Source organism: Fulmarus glacialis, unplaced genomic scaffold (assembly GCF_000690835.1).
Source record: "Fulmarus glacialis isolate BGI_N327 unplaced genomic scaffold, ASM69083v1 scaffold13441, whole genome shotgun sequence".
In the NCBI taxonomy this organism is placed as follows: domain Eukaryota; kingdom Metazoa; phylum Chordata; class Aves; order Procellariiformes; family Procellariidae; genus Fulmarus; species Fulmarus glacialis.
The window spans coordinates 111,817-127,913 of record NW_009194774.1 but is presented as its reverse complement, the minus strand read 5'-3'; the positions used below and the strand labels follow the sequence as shown (position 1 = coordinate 127,913).

General features: G+C 38.9%; 1 protein-coding gene across 1 annotated transcript in view; it reads right to left on the bottom strand.

Moving 5' to 3' along the window:
• Positions 1–1,253: 1,253 nt before the first annotated feature.
• LOC104084143 (high affinity cAMP-specific and IBMX-insensitive 3',5'-cyclic phosphodiesterase 8A-like) overlaps positions 1,254–16,097 on the bottom strand; it is a 126,653-nt gene continuing 111,809 nt past the window's right edge. The window contains exons 15-23 of the mRNA XM_009587874.1: positions 14,572–14,620; positions 14,178–14,313; positions 11,251–11,449; positions 8,224–8,441; positions 7,214–7,358; positions 3,343–3,507; positions 2,285–2,414; positions 1,405–1,524; positions 1,254–1,322 (exon numbers count right to left, since the gene is read on the bottom strand). Coding sequence (XP_009586169.1) covers positions 1,418–1,524; positions 2,285–2,414; positions 3,343–3,507; positions 7,214–7,358; positions 8,224–8,441; positions 11,251–11,449; positions 14,178–14,313; positions 14,572–14,620 — 1,149 coding nt within the window. The 3' untranslated portion in view covers positions 1,254–1,322; positions 1,405–1,417. The remainder of the gene's footprint in view (positions 1,323–1,404; positions 1,525–2,284; positions 2,415–3,342; positions 3,508–7,213; positions 7,359–8,223; positions 8,442–11,250; positions 11,450–14,177; positions 14,314–14,571; positions 14,621–16,097) is intronic.

Sequence of the window (16,097 nt, the reverse complement as noted above, 5' to 3'; positions counted from 1 at the left end):
AGTCTGCAAACTACAAAGTAAATATACATTTCAAATGAAATGGCTAGGACTTTGACACTTCTTAAAATATACATTTTATTATTTTCTGGTGTTTGCTATGAAGGTTTCATTCAAATTGTGAAGGTACACAGCCTTTACAAACTTCTTGAGTTAAAGGTTTTTGTTGGTGGTTTTATGTTCTGTTTCTTTCATGGCAGAGGAAAATACACAGGCTATAAAACATTGAAATTCATTAGATGTTTAGTATTACCTCTTCATATATGCTGTGGAATGCTTTGTAGAAATACTATATAAAATAAGGCAAACTTTGACAGGGAATTCAGTCATAAAATTTCATGGGAGAAAACAGAAAGTTCCAACATATTATTATTTTTGTAGCCAAGGGAAGATCAGGTGGTTGTCACTGGTTTGTGGGAGAACTACTGCAGTTCTGGTGCTCAGACAGTATACATTTCTTGTTTATTCTACTATTCTCAAGTGAGACCTTTTCAATAAAACTTATTTTAATTAACATAAATCAGACAATATTTAAACATACACATCTATCCTTACAGTGCAATAAAAATGTATCATTGTATAGTATTTTGTATTTGCATTATGAAAATAAAAGGTCTGTACATCAATTAAATGTATATTAATGAGTATGAATCATGTAAATTTGTAATGCATCTAAAGTTGGCTTTGGCTTTTAAGTATTTATAAATTCATAGAAAATATTGAACATCTAATAAAATAAATAAAACATATCATTTTAATCATAGATGCTAACGATCAACCTCAAAAATTCTTGTGTTATTTTTTACATTTGCTACTAAATTTCTTAAAGAGAACTCACTTTCAGTAGTGCTCAGAAGTGAATGATTGCACCTTCTGTGATGTGAAAAAATAGAGTACATCTATTTTTCATAGATCAAAAATTCCTTCAGAGAGTTGCATTTTAAATGTCTGATTGTTCTACGTAACTGTCTTAAGTGCTTATAAAAAGCATGTAGCTTTCTCATAAAAGTGGTGAGTCTCTATTAATAGATATTTCTTTTTCACTTGCAGGATTGAGGATTAAGCAAAATCTTCTAGTGAATGTCCTTTTTATGAGGATTCTTCAAGGTTTTTCCAGCTTCACATACTGGTATGAAGATATTGCAAAAATATGTTCACTAATAAACCCTCTTCAGTACAAGTACTGCAGCAATCCAGTGTAATTCCACTTGGTAGGCTTATTTCATTGGAGTCGACACATGGTAGTTTGTGGAAGTCAACTGCTGACCTCATGTTCTCTTGAATTTGAAAGTTCCCCAAGTGCATGGGCTAGCCTTACTGTAATACTGAAGAGACCAAAACAAATCTGAAATCACATGAATAAAAGTGAGCTTGAATAAATATGCATCTGGTTAGTAAATTACACACCATGGTCTAATTGCTATTCTGGTGGTGGTCGAAGGCTCCGCAGCTTCCTTTCATCTAGTCCTTTCCAGTATTTAAAGTTATTATCCAGATGCTGCATCAAATTTGGCAGGTCTGCAAATGCTAGGGAAGAAAGGGCAGAGTGTATTTAGTTTGCAGAATTGAAACAGTCACATGATTCTGTCTGCTTAAATATCACTTGAAATGTCTGGGCAACTGTATTAAGTAGGGAAGCTTAAATCTGTCACACTGATACTTGAAATGGTTTTGGCTGTATAGGTCTCATCACTCATGTATCACTCATGCCACTGAGAACAGTTCTGTAAGTCTACTTAATACTGGTATTGCAAGTCCCAGAAAAGGGACCCAGTTTTCCAGGGCATAGCTAATTATGCTTGTAATTATTCTACTTCATCAAATCTCAGTCACATGTCATGATCTGGCATTCAGGAGAGTCACATTTCCTACCACTTTTACCACAGAGGCAACACTTGGAAGGCAATAGCTGCTCCCCCAAGCAGTTTCCAGACTGTAGAAATTTGTCTTGAATAATAACTGATATTAACATGGACAAAATGACTGTGCCCAAAGTGCTACCAAGGAGAATATGTTCTGTTCTCCATTTACAGAGAAGCAAGTTTAAAACGAAGAAAATCAAACATCGCCTGAATATGATATACTAAAGAGAAGCCATGAGAATGGCTTGTAGCAGTATCAAGATACTCCTAAGCAATAATGAAATTATTAAGCTTACATGAACTGCAGAAATCTTCCCTTTTCCCCCCCTTTCTTTAGGAGCCATAAGAAAGCAATTTTGTATCACAGTAGTTTCAAATGTTCACTAAATAGTTATCATCAGGAAATATACCAGAGTTTTGCTTACCATCCCAGGCATCAAACATATCAGTAATGAAGTAATCAATGAATGATATTTGGGATTTGGGGATGCTGCAAGTATTTCTGTCAAAAACTGGCATCACAACAGGTAAACCTTGCCTCTTTTCTTCATCAGTCTGCAAAAAACACTCTTGTGATTATTCATCTAAGACACGTTCTGTTACTGGGCTTCTTTTAGCAGCAGATTGTTTGGCACTGGCTAGAGCATGCAACTGCTAAATAAACAGAGGAATGTGAATAAATCTGAAGAAACAGCAATTTAATCTTAAGCACCTAGTCATCTAGGTTTCAGTGAAACAGCAGACAAATAGTGCCTTCCAGTGTTTCCCACAAAGTGATACATTTACTTTATGCATCTACACACAAAGCTGACCCTAAGTAACTTCACACATTACTGATTAAGTTATGACTGCTTCAGAGCTAAAAGATGCTCAACCATTTTCAATCTCTGATGGAAGCGACAATCTGTACAACTCAGAGATGGCAAAATATCTTTTTTATCCTCTTTTTCCTCTCTTGAGGTACCAAGTCCCAGTTCCAGTATTTGGTCTATCATCTGTAATAATGACTCTACCCTCTCCTTTTCCCCATCTTCCTAAAACCTTTCTTCAGCACAGCATGCTAAGGTCTTACAGCATTTCTTGGAGTGAGTGCTGTTCCCATGCTAACACTAGGACCTGATGATCCTATTCTTGAGGCATAGCCAGCACGTGGGTACACAGAAGGCACCCTTCCTCTGCCTCTTGTGATGGCAATGCATTTTCAGGCAAAACTCAAAAAGCCCAGCTCCAAACTGAACAACTTGAAAGTTTAAATTTTTCAAAAACTGCACTGTAGAAGTTGTCAGCTTTCATCTGTCTGAAGGCATCTAATTTTGTATCAGCATGAGTAATATCCCATCATTTAAAATAAAAAAGTTGTTATTTTTCACACTATGTAATGCAGCCTTAGATGTTCTGGGACACTGGCAGTATATGGACCCTTCTCTTCCATTTTAAAGAGGTGCTCACCTGGAATTTCAGCAGCCCATTTTAGCTGCCTTACCTGTGCAAAGTACTCCTCAGAGATGCGTCCAGCCCACTCTATACACTGTTCTATGGGTCTGCATGGATTGGAAATGTCAGCACACTTTATCAACATGCGTTTGATAAGGATACGGTTTTCAGGAGACGTGAGAACAGTTTTGACTGACTCTCCATCACCATTATTCTGTAACATTTAAGAATTAAAAACAATCCATTAGCAAGGTCTCTGTGCACTTACTCAAAAGCTTTGTGCCTTGGCAATGCTTTCAGCGGATGCTACACGGATCAGTCCTGCTACTGGCTACCATATTTGATGTCCAACTGAATTTATAGAGGGATTATGAATGTTAGGCACAGCTCTGAACTAGCACTGAACTCCAGTTTCTGGATTCAGTCACTGTCTTTGTGACAGATCTCTCGGGCATCTTTGGGCAAGCCATCTAATCCCTCTATGCCTTATCTGCCTCCTTAAAAGTGTGGAGAGAATCCATTCATCACTACACACATAGTGATGAGCACTGTGTAGGCAGAAAAATGTAAATCTCTGCTGAAATCCAAGGATTAATGGTCTTGCACATTAAGAGTGGAATAGCTGGTTTAAAAAAAAGGACTGACCCGAGATGCACGGTCATCCTCTACACGCAAACCTCATCAGCATGAGCATCAATCATTCTGACAGTACTGCTACTATTAGGAGAGTCAGATCCCACATTGCCTCCCAGGCATGCTCCTCATGCCCTTCCACTGGACCTATGTTGGCCCATCAGTCTCTGACCTGACTGGGAATTTTGCTTTCTGAGAGTTTATCAGTATTAAAGCAACGTATTAGAAACATGCTTCCGAACAGCCTCATCTTTCCTCTGCAAGTCTAGGAAAGTTTTCAGCCCACACACAGCTTATATTTGGTTCCCAGGCTGCACATATAAGCGCGTCAACGGTAGTCTATATTTGGAGCCAGCGTACAGCTAATATGAGTAAAGGCTCCAATGATCCAGATTAGAAGCTATTTTCTGTGGAGCTCTGATGAAGTAAGTTTCCAAAGGACAGATTCAGGATTAAAATATCTTAAGAAATTACCTATAAGTACAACATTATTACTTGACTCTTTAGGGATGGGTAGGTACAGAAATTTACAATACCATCTACTCAGAATAGAAACTCTTTGAAGCAAGGAGTATACTAGACTTCTCTGGCACCTTACAAGGTCTTGGTCTATAGTCAGAGCAGTGAAGAAGTAACAGTAACAATAATGATAATAATAATAATGTGCCACCAGTTCCTGCGGTATTTTGTACGAAGAGGGAGATACAAAGCAGCAGAAACATTCTGACTTTTTATTAGGACATATTTTTCAGAAGAAAGTTCTTGTGGGGAAGAAAGTTCTTCCTAAAGGAAGAAACTGACAATAATAAAAAAATTATTATTTGGTAGTATACTGGCTCAGAAACAGCTCCAGCTCCACAGTTCTCACCAAAATGAGAGAACCAAACCAATTCTTTTCCCTCATTTTTAGATATGTAGAAGAGAAAATACGGAGGAAACAAAGTGAGATGCATACATCTCCAAATGCATGGCAAAATTACATAAGAGAAAGCCAAAATAAAGTGATGGAAGCTCCAGAAACACAAGCACGGAAATTAAGCACAGAAAATTATTAGAGATCATTCAGTTAAAGATAGTAGAGAATATCCTAGTAGGTAAACCACCAGGAATCAAGAAAGGATGTTCGCTTCTGTGATCTGTTCAAATGAAGGGCACAGTTCTACTTGCTGGATGCGGATGTCTTGGGAATAAAATGTGCTAACTGTGCTTAGTCCCAGTATCCTGCTCAGAGTGCAGAGGTGTCTCTGCATGTCAGATGTTGGCTTCCTGTCATAGGCTTAGGTGACATCATGAAGGGAAATGGGAGGATAAAGGATGCTGGAGCTGGAAAGGATTTTTTTCAGTTTATGAAACAAAAGAAGAAAGGAAACAAACAGAGCAGCTTCTCAGCATGGCTCTTTGAACAAATATGTATAAAAATAATAAATAAAAAAAATAAGTGGAACTGTCCCATTTGGAACACACGGTTGGCAGCTCAGCCTGCAAACACTACACTGAGTCACCGCCATGACTGGAAACCAGGACAGGAAACACATGCTGCCGCTGCAACCAGATATACAACCAGACTTGAAAGAGGATCTGCCAGTGTTGTTCTGCTAGTAACAAGCACAGCAAATGATTTGGTTTACCCACTCACACATTACAGGCCTTTTAATAGGAACCTGCTGAAATGAGAAACTCCCAACCAAAAGAAAGGAAACATTTTGCTTCTTGTTTTCAATAAAAATTATATAGCCTTTGTCTTTCTTCCCATCCTTGGGCAGAATTTGCTGTGAATTGCATATGCCTTGTGGGGCAGATTATTTCCCTGCAGCCCCTGGGGCTCAAGGGCAGAATTAAACTTTTTTTTTGTTTCTATATGTCACTGTATTTGCTGAAGCCCCGTTCTTCAGCAGCAACAGCTATTCAGCTCTCCATAACAGGCAAGAAGAGGAGTTTAGCTCTTTGTATGGATGGTGCTGCTCAAAAAACTGCTGCATCCCAATTCTTGGGGCTGGGAGGAGGGGCTCTGCGCACCGAGTCAGGCCAGTAGAGAGCCCTCCAGCAGGACCAGGTGCCCTAAAGAGTTATGCACTCCACAAGGTCAGCCGGTGCAGTGCACTACACAGCAGCAGCTCCCTTGTTCTCCTCCATGTTTCTTCTCCTCCTACGCTGAATGCTGCTACGCTTACCCAGAGAGGCTATCCAACTGAGGACTTAACAGCCTTTCTCCTAGTTTAGTCAGTAAAACCAGTATCCTACTGGGACTTTGGCTTCACATTCACATAGTTCTTATTAGCATCGCTGGGTGCCAAGAACAAAGCAAATACTAGCATATGCTCCTGTGGACAAAGGTACTCTCCTCCAATTAAGCTCCAGTCTGCTTCTAATGGGTGAAGAAACAAGACCTGTTCCTCTCCCACCTTCAGATAATAAAAAGACTGCCCTCCCCCATTACACACAACAGTCATAAATACGGCTTTCTAAAAAACATGGTAAGAAAACACAGAAAACCATTGCAGCTCCTGCAGGACGTTGCCACCGATGCAAACTTTATTACAACCATTTCTGAAAATCTTCTCTTTGCAAAAAACCATTCCAACAAAATTATACACTGCTCTTTACTGGCAACAAAACTGCTCGTTGAAGCTGTTATTGAAACTGGTGTGGTTTTTCAGAATGAGTTCTTAACAGGCAATTTCATTGTGTCCATGGGGTTCCAGATGGCTATTGATTATGTCTATATGATACATAATGCCACCATCATCTATTTTAAAGATTAAAAAAGAAAGTAGACAGAAAAACCATGAATGCTGCCAGGCAGTGCTGAAGGCTGAGGGCCCTCATTTCCAGAGAATGCGCCATATGGCAGTCAATATACCTGCCCTTATGCTGCACGACCAGCAGTTCCCGTTGTGAGTGAGGGAGTAATTCAGCTTCTGTTCTGAGGCAAATCTTGGCTTCTTTGCAGAAATGGCCAACAACAATGCCAAGTCTTGCCACTTTCTTTCCATGGGAGTGACTGGGTTCATCAAAATGGTATTTTTAACAGGAAAATACACAGCCCAAGCTTCTGGTCCCAAGTATAACATCATAGCACTGAAATATTAATAGGATCCAAGTGAGTCCCACTCACCCTCAAAATGCATGACGACTTTGTCAAGCAGAAGGGCATTCAAACCCAGAGGTGAAAGACACATTTCTAGTCTCTCTTTCTCCACGTTTCTGATTAACTTACAATACCATGTGGGGATTTCCTACTGCCAAGGGCTCCCAGTCCCTGTCTAGTCATTTTAAGGAGGACTTGCAGTGTCGCTTACCCCATTTTCTTCTAGCGCTGCCAAGGGTTTATTAATGCTGTTGACAAACTTGTTGACATGCTCAAAGTGCTTTGTCATTTCTGTTGCTAAGACCATGTCAATAATGGCTTGGCGAAGGGTTCGATACTCATTCCTGTTTAAAGAAGGAAACAATTAAGAATGCTGGCTGGTTCACAAAGGGCTGCTTGCTAAAACAAGTCTAACAAAAATGCTACAGACCATTTCCACTGAAAAGAGGTGCTGGGGGAAGAAAGAACAGTAATAGAGGCTTGGGCAGCTGCATCTATGCTGGATGAAGTACCCTTTGGTGTGCAGAGACATATGTGCTAGAGGCATGACTGGATCTCTAGGAGAAACAGTGCAAGAGCTTGGCAGAAGCAGAGGCACCAGCTACTCAGGAGGGCTGCCAGGACATGCCACACCGGTGTGTTCCCAAGGCTTTTAGCACAGACACTCAGCAGTGGCTCATGCTCCAGCCAAGTTTTCAGCAATACTTTTCTGCTGTATCTTGAGAGGGCCAAGGCAATGGTCACGTCCTCACCCTAAATGCCTTTCTGGGGCTGGAAGAAGAACAACAGGTCCTTCACTATCCTTCCCATTGCAACAAGGCATTTAATTTTTGACTGATGCTCTGAGACTCTTTCTATCCTTGTTCTACCCAGCAAACATCTACCCACTCAGCCATAGCTTGTCCTCTACGTCCAATGATACAAAATGATTCTTCTAGACTTGCTAACATTAGGATTTACACTACGTTCCTTAGATAGGGTCCGCCTTTTTATCCACAGGAGGAACTGAAACCATGGGGTTACTCCTAAGTCTGTGCAGGACAGACAGAAGCACTCTACTGTTTTAGAAGCAAAATTCCACAAGGGCTACGGACAGTTATCTACAAGGCACTGCCCTCCTCTAGGATGCTTGTTTGCATTATTTTATGTTATACAGAAGAAAGTGAAAGATGTTAGTGGGCAGGCAAGGACCTTGGGTTTTAAGCTTACCTCTCCATGTTTTTAAATATATTGCATTTGTCATCCCGGGTGGTGAGCTGGAAAGCCAGGGCAGCATGATGGCTCTCCAGTACTGCGGTGTCATTGTAGAGAATTGCTAGCTCACTGCCAGCATTGCACAGGAAAGAATTTGTTCTTCCTGGGTGATCCACATCATGGACTGTGGCAGCAATGAGTGCAGCAACCTCATCAATTGGATCCAAAGTTTGCTGAAAATAGAAGGATGCTCAGTTTTCCTGGCAGACACTAGAAACCCTACTCTGTCCATAAGATTAAGCCAAGTTGCTGAGGAATAAAAGCCAGAACTCTGCAGATCAGTAAGGGTCAAATGTTCTAGACAGAGCAATGGAAAATTCATTATAAGCTTCACTGAACACTGCATGACTTTTTTGGCCATTTTGTGCTGCCTGAATTTTGCCTTAACCACACCTTTGACAAAGCACATCAAATTAAACAAATGCAAAGTAATAAATTAGTTTGTGTTTTCTTACAACACAGAAACCACCTTCACTTGGAGTTAGGGTATTTGGCTTGGAAAAAAGACCAATACTGCTAAAAATTATTCTACTTCCACCAGACCCCTTCATTTCTTTTGGAAACTTGATGTGTCCTAATCACATTCCACTTACATGCTGGCTAGATTTACAATTTGTAAGGAATGTTTCCCATATATCCAGTTCTATTTCAACAGTGTTCTGGGACTACAGCTAATATGAATTCTATGAAGAATACTTGATGGTTTACATCCATGGAAAAATTACATGACACACTGTTCTATACATTCTGTATCAGATTCTGATTCTCTTAGCATGTTGTACTCCCTGTTTTACGTCTACTTACATTGGTCATCGCTTTATGTCTAATTATATCTACCCTATGATGAAATACAAAACCATTTGACTTTTAAGGTTTTATACTTAAGTTTTAATACTGTATTAATAGCATAAAGAAGAAAAAGAACCAAGCATCTCAGAAATATATTGTATACATTTGGAAACTAGCCTTTATGCTGTGTTCATGCTGGCTTTTTGTGAAGAATCACAGGTACAAAACAATTACGTTAAAAATTTTAATAAAATGAAAGAGACACAAGAGCAGAAATGTTCCCAGTTGAATCTGGGAGCAGGGCAGATAATTTCCATTCCAATTAGCTGAATTTAAGGTCCAAATTCTCTACTGGCTTTGACAGTACCATTCAGAATGGTTAGGCTTGGTAGGTGAAAAGACAATCCCTACCGTACTTTACACCTCCTGAAATTAATGCAGTGACTTGACTTTGACGGAGCTAGGATATTATTCATAGGGGACTGTCAAGAGGGTCTTGTGGAGAACAAGAAAAGGCAAAGAATTATTTCTACTCTAGGTTCATAGTTAGCATTGTCTGAAATACTATCTGCTGCGTGTTAGCTTCTTCCTTCTTTCTTTCAGCTGCTGCTCATGGGATTCTATTTTTGTGGTATGAAGTTAGGAGAGAGAGATTTTTAGAACAGGCTCTCCTCAGACGGTCACACTGACCAGTCCTCAGTCTGGCTGAGAAAGACCTGTGTAGATGGGAAGTGGCCAGAAACTGGAGAATACTTGACCTGTAGGACCACAGCAGTGTATCTGACGCTTATTTCCCAAGTCTGACATAACAAACTTCTCAGGGATTTACAGCACCTTTACCCCCAACTTCAGGTCAAGGATTCTAGCTTTGTCATCTTAACTCCTGTGGCACAGAAGCGGAAATGATTCTGAGAATACTGCTTCAATTTGGGAGCGAGAAAATTTCCCCAGGCAAGAACCAAGTTCAATTTACTGAAAAAATCTTCTCAGTGTGAATTTGAGTGGCAGAATCTGGCCTTCTATTTAGGTTAAGTTGAACTCTGGACAACACAAAAGCAGCTGGGCTGTAACTTTGAAAAGATAAAGAGAGAATTTTGAACTTTGATTCTGCTCCTGCTTCTGCTGCAACATTTTTTTCTCTTCCTATGCCTACAGAGGAATGGAAATAACATTCTGGAAAAGGAGGCAGCAGTCATGCTTCTGTGGCACTGAAATGAGTCCAGATCTTGCCTGTTTTTCATAGGTATTCTTGGGAAGACCTGCTAAACCTCTGGCAAATCAGTAGCTGAAAATATCCAGTGAAGTTCTATTCCCACTTGGCATATAGTATTTGTAAGTCAGCCTCTGGAGAGCACACTAATGAGCTGCAGCTCCAGGTTAAGGGACTTACTACAGTTTTAATGAGCTGTCAGAAGCTTGTTTATAGTCACAAACGTCTCAGCCAGGTGCCCATCACTAGCACTATCCTTAGGCAGGCCAATTCAGGGTAGGAATTTCTATCCAAAAATGCAACTCAGAAATATGTGCTGCCGCTCCACTGCATACACATGCAAGCACCATTTTAATTCCCCTTCTCCAGTCTGCCCTCTGGGCGTGTGAGAACAAAGGTTGCTCTGATTTATTCTGGTTGTCAGTGGCTCTAACATGCCAGTGGGTGTTATGGTACAAGGAACGTCGACAAGTAGTCTTTTTCAATACTTTCATCCAATGCAGTCTCTTTAAGCCTCAGGGCATCTTGTCCAGTGGGTGATATAGCTTTGGAAGCACTAAACCTATTTTATGGCCTACATTGTCCTGGGAGTCTTCTGCAAAATGACCATCACAAGGCGAAAGAGATCGTGATTTATTACATTAAATCTGTATTTGGCATGTACCGACACAAAAATAATTGTGTCATTAGCTCACCTATCTGAGAAAGTTTAACTATATGAAGAAGTTTTCTTTTAAAAGGAGGTTTTCTTATTCTCCCATCAAGAATAGCTCAATTCCCATACCATTAGTATCCATCCATCTACATATACTATCAGAGAGATCCTAGAACTCATGTAAAGCAGACCAGTTCTTTGACCTCAGAGTTACCAAACTGGTTGGCACTAGGTAGACATTTGGCTCTTGGCATCTTTTTTTGAGAATTCTTCCTTTGATCACACCTATACTTCCCACCTACACTGTTCCTTATAAATGTGGACTCACCTTTACTCTTTCTTTAGACAAGAAATAAGCAGTAGCATGTAGTACATCTGCTGAATGAGTAGAATTATGGTAGGAGTTGGAGGAATGGTAGTTAGCTTCAATAACTTGTAACCACGACCTCAGAGTTGATTCTGAACAGTTTAGGAATTCACAGATTCCAAAGCGAGCAAATATTTTGAGACCCAGATAAACCAAAGGCCTATAGAGAAAAATAAACACAAAGTTTTAAAACAAATGAGGTTGAAAGAATATTACATGGCATAAATAGTATGAATCTACACAGCATTTTTAACCAATGACATGTCAGATTAGGTATAAGGACTTGTTACAGAATTACAATTCAGACCTGTAGAAATGTTCTGCCTAACCATCACATGCACACTCTCAGAATCATGCCAGTTCCTGACACTTCCAGGAATATTAAAAAGGTTCCATGTTGCTGCTGTACTACACGTAGCAGTATTTTGGGGCTTGGGGAGTCTATGTTGGGTAAATGTAGACTGTAGTCAAAATGAGATAAATTAGCAAGTACTAAATTCTGCGCGTGAGAGGAGGGAGGTAATCTTGCTGCTGCCACAGATTCCTAAACTAGCTTGTTTACAGTTAGATTAAGTATATCTATAGTATACAATGCTGCAATCACTATTCTTTCTGCACTGCGGATCTGCTCCATTTCTTTTACGCCCACCCTTGCAGGCTTCCGCTGCTCATTGACTTCGCATGCAATAGAGGATGGAAGCAAAGGTATTCTGGAAGCAAATGACCAGGCCAGAGTATGCCATTTCTAGAAGACTTATAAGGGCCAGATGAACCTTCAGGCAACGCAGAGTCTCCAAAAATAGCCAACATCACTGTATTCCAGTACTCTTGCTTCCCCCAGGCCAAACTCCTAATTTAAACCCAGATGACTGGCAGGTGAATGAAGATCAGAACAGCAGTACCAAATATTTCTAATCTGAAAGGTGTGAAAGTGCAATATGTTTAATAGAGCAAATGCAAAAAATATCAAGTTTCAGTCCACTAGCCTTTTTTCGAACCCAGTTAATATCGCTGTTTTCTTGTCCAAGACATTTTTTGCTTAAGAAGAACAGGTATAGTGGTAAATATTTTCAAATGTGGATTTTTAAAAATATATCTTAAACCCTTATTTTGGCATCTCGCTTTGCTGCTTGATTCCAGATGCATCAAGCACTCTGATTTTTAGCTGCAACTGACAGGTGAGGTGAGATCATTTAGAGTTGCTGAGGTCATTTAGAGTTGGAATTACATCTTTTGGCAAAAACACTCAACAATACTGTATCATATACTAGAATCATAATACACTAAAGTTAAATTCCCCTTAATCCCCCCCATGTAGCACTGTCAGACAAAGGTCTCTCTAGGTTTCTGTGTCAGTGAACTGTAATGCACTAAAGCTTAGATTTAATGAATTATCTTGGCTTTACTACCGTATGTCTGCTTGGACTTGAAGACAATACTAATAACATATTCATACTTGTGATTCATTGAAGTACACTTCCATTCTCTTAATAAATGAATTGCCTTTATTTAAACACAGCAGGAAACAATCATAATTATAATACCTTTAATAAGAGAACAGGCAACAAAGTACCTCCTTTGTCCCTCTGTGGTCTCTTCAAATCAATAAGAACAGAGAAACCTATCTGGTGATCTCATGCATGTTGGCTATCTGGTGATCTCATGCATGTTGACAGGGATAATTAATTCTTAAGTTACTGCAATGTGAGTATTAAATGTTGTAAATCACACAGACTGATTACATTTTACCTTTTTTTTTTAAATTACTGTATCTATAGCACTACATTAGAAATGGAAATGTAGCAAAGCAAAAAAAACCCCTAAAGTAACGGGACGCAAACTTATTCACTTACAATAAAATAACTTTAAAGAAGAATAAAGAACTGGGTTTTTTTCCCACTTTTTTTGGCTTATAAAACCATGGTCTAAAAATGAAGTGCATATATGTTAACTAAATGCCTGGTATCTTTCTTAGACATTGTTTTTTAATACCTTTCAAAGCTCTTACAGATCTGGGATTTTGACAAGGGTTTAAGATAGTCAATTAATTGCAGGACCTAGCCTCCAAATTAGTGTCTCATAGAAGCTTTAAGCTAAGACAAAGCATGATACATGAAACTAGACCCAAAGGAGAACTTTTGATAGGCATCAGAAAATAAAAACAAGGATTTAAACAGAAAGATCTATTTACAATCTTAGTGGGAGCATTTGCTACTAATGAAGTACAGTCTATCAAAACTGCTGATCTGTTTTCGAAAACTTCTGTGATAGAAATTGGTATGCCCTACTTTTTATAAGTAAATATTCTTCAGTTAATCTTATACATAAAATGTAGCCTGCCAAGATTTTAGAGTAAAGACCTTCCTCTAATCCCAGAGAAAGGCATAATTCAGGAATTCTGCTGAAAAGCTGTATTTGAACTGTTTAAGAATAAAAATTAGCCAATTACATGGAGAGAAAACAAAACATGATCTGTATCAACTGATCAAATTAAGACCAGCATGTTGACTCTGTGTGTAGTTGGCCATAATTTGAATTTGAATCCCCACAAGACAACAATTTGATTTGTAGAACTTTTCTATTATTGAGAACAGAAAAGGAAGGCTTTTAAAATGATATTGTTTTGTTATTATACCATATCAAAGATATATAATCTTCACTTACACCCACTGGGAATCTGCAGGAAATAGTGTATGATGAAACAGAAGATATTTAATGGGTTCATACACAACTAGAAATGACAATGAGAAAATTTCAAGCATTTGACTTTGAAAATAAAAGTAATTCCATTTTAAAAGCACAGGTAGAGAAATTAAAGAGCTGGTTACAGGATGACATTTAAGTTAGTTTTCAGCAACTTCAGTTTACAAGCTCTTGAGTTTACTGACCTTTTATGGGTGGCAGCCTCAAGTTCAAAGATATCAAAATCCCAGTGTTCTTCATTTTCCATTGCCTGTGTTATCCGTGGGGGTATGTCATTGAGGGAGATTGGAGAGATCAAACTGCCAGCGACCTGATGAGTTTCTGTTGAGGAAAACAGATCTGATTTGCAGATCACTATTAATAACCCTGAGATACCCTTTTACTCAATGTACGTGTTTTCTTTTCTGTAGTAATGCCTGGCAACTCTCATTTCTATAAAGCTCAGTAACGCTGCAGAACAACGCTTATAAATACAAATAAAACAAAACCAAATAATTATTGTATCTGATCACATTTCCCCTGCTTCTTAAATTTCTTAACATGTTTTAATATCTCAGTAACTGCCAAATTAAAACTTACGTTTTGCTGACAATATGTATTCGTTCCCTGATAATCTTCGTAAACCATCCTGTTCAATAAAAGTTGAGAGTTAAATGCAGGTTATTGTACAAAAGATCTGTAAAGATGATGACACCAAATAGTAGCACAATGACTTTAGAGAAGCCTCACTGCAACCTGTCACAGTCATCACAGCTGCTTCTCCCTTATTTGTGTGTACTGTTAAGATTTGCCTGTTTTACATACAGTTCATAATGGATAAGAAACTGCAAGATATGGGATACAAAATGAACTCAGACAGGTAAAAACTCAAATTTCTCAGGTGCAGATGGAGGTCTGGAATTACAGCCTCACATCCACCTCTGCCTGGACAACACGCACACAGGTTTTGGATGTGTGCCACAAACCAGACACGGTATGTCCACATACTTCCCATCAACAAGCAAAGGTGAGTGGTGGGAGGGAATGGATGGAGACATGATTCTGCTCTCCTCTCCCTAGTATTGGCAGAGGAGGTCACCTCAGCAGCATAAGAATCACCTGATTTGTTGGTGGGATTGCAGAGCAACAAATTACTCTGAGGCTTCCCTTCTATCAAAGAAGAATGTATGCTTGTTTATTCTCCAATTCAGTGCCACCTAGGCTTAATTCTGACATGATGCCTAGATGTGCAAACTGAGACGAAGGATTAAAACTAACAGAACGATGTATTTAATATTTACTTTTCAGCTCATAATTCTAAATGTTGTGGCCCAAATCCTGCTTGCTCTTTTGATGTATACAGCTGTTAGTTACTGCACATTAATGTTTAGCCCATGATGTAAAAAAACAGTTATTAAAAAAAAAAAAAAAAAATCTTTCTGAATGCACCTTACTAACGATGTTAGGCACCCAAAGGATAGCAGAAGTAAATGTGGATGCTATATCTGAACATGCAATGTCTGCACTTAAAAGAATTGTTATATCTCATTTTTATTTTCACATTTGTAAGTAAATTAGTCTGGAGTTTTGTGATTTAAAAGGAAAGGGAGTACTACTCCTATAACTGGCTCAGTGACTCTTCAATAGCACTGCTATGACACAAATATTTAGGACACCAGATGCTGTCTATCATTTAGAATCAAAGAATAGTTTTTTAAGAGTTGAAATAGCAGGTGTAATTGTATCTGGCAAATCCACCTTTGAACACCAAATCCCTCCAAGCCCTCCCCATCATGAATTCTGCTTGAGAGTTCAAATTCAATAACCTACTACTTGTTCCCCTACTCAGACATAACTTCTGAACGTGAAATGGAATAACATGATTCTGTTTTCAACAGACCCTTTGCTGGAAAAATGTTTCTCCCAGATCATTTTAAAACTCATACTATACCATATACCTTCATGCTCTCAAATGGATTTTCTCAGCTTTTATGTTGCTCTATTGCCTTTGTTTTATTTTCAGTAAGGATTTTGTATTTTGCAATATTGTTACCTACATGTTCTGGGACCATGTACTGAATACAGCCAGAATACAAATGTATGTAAGAATCAAGAATCCACAAAAA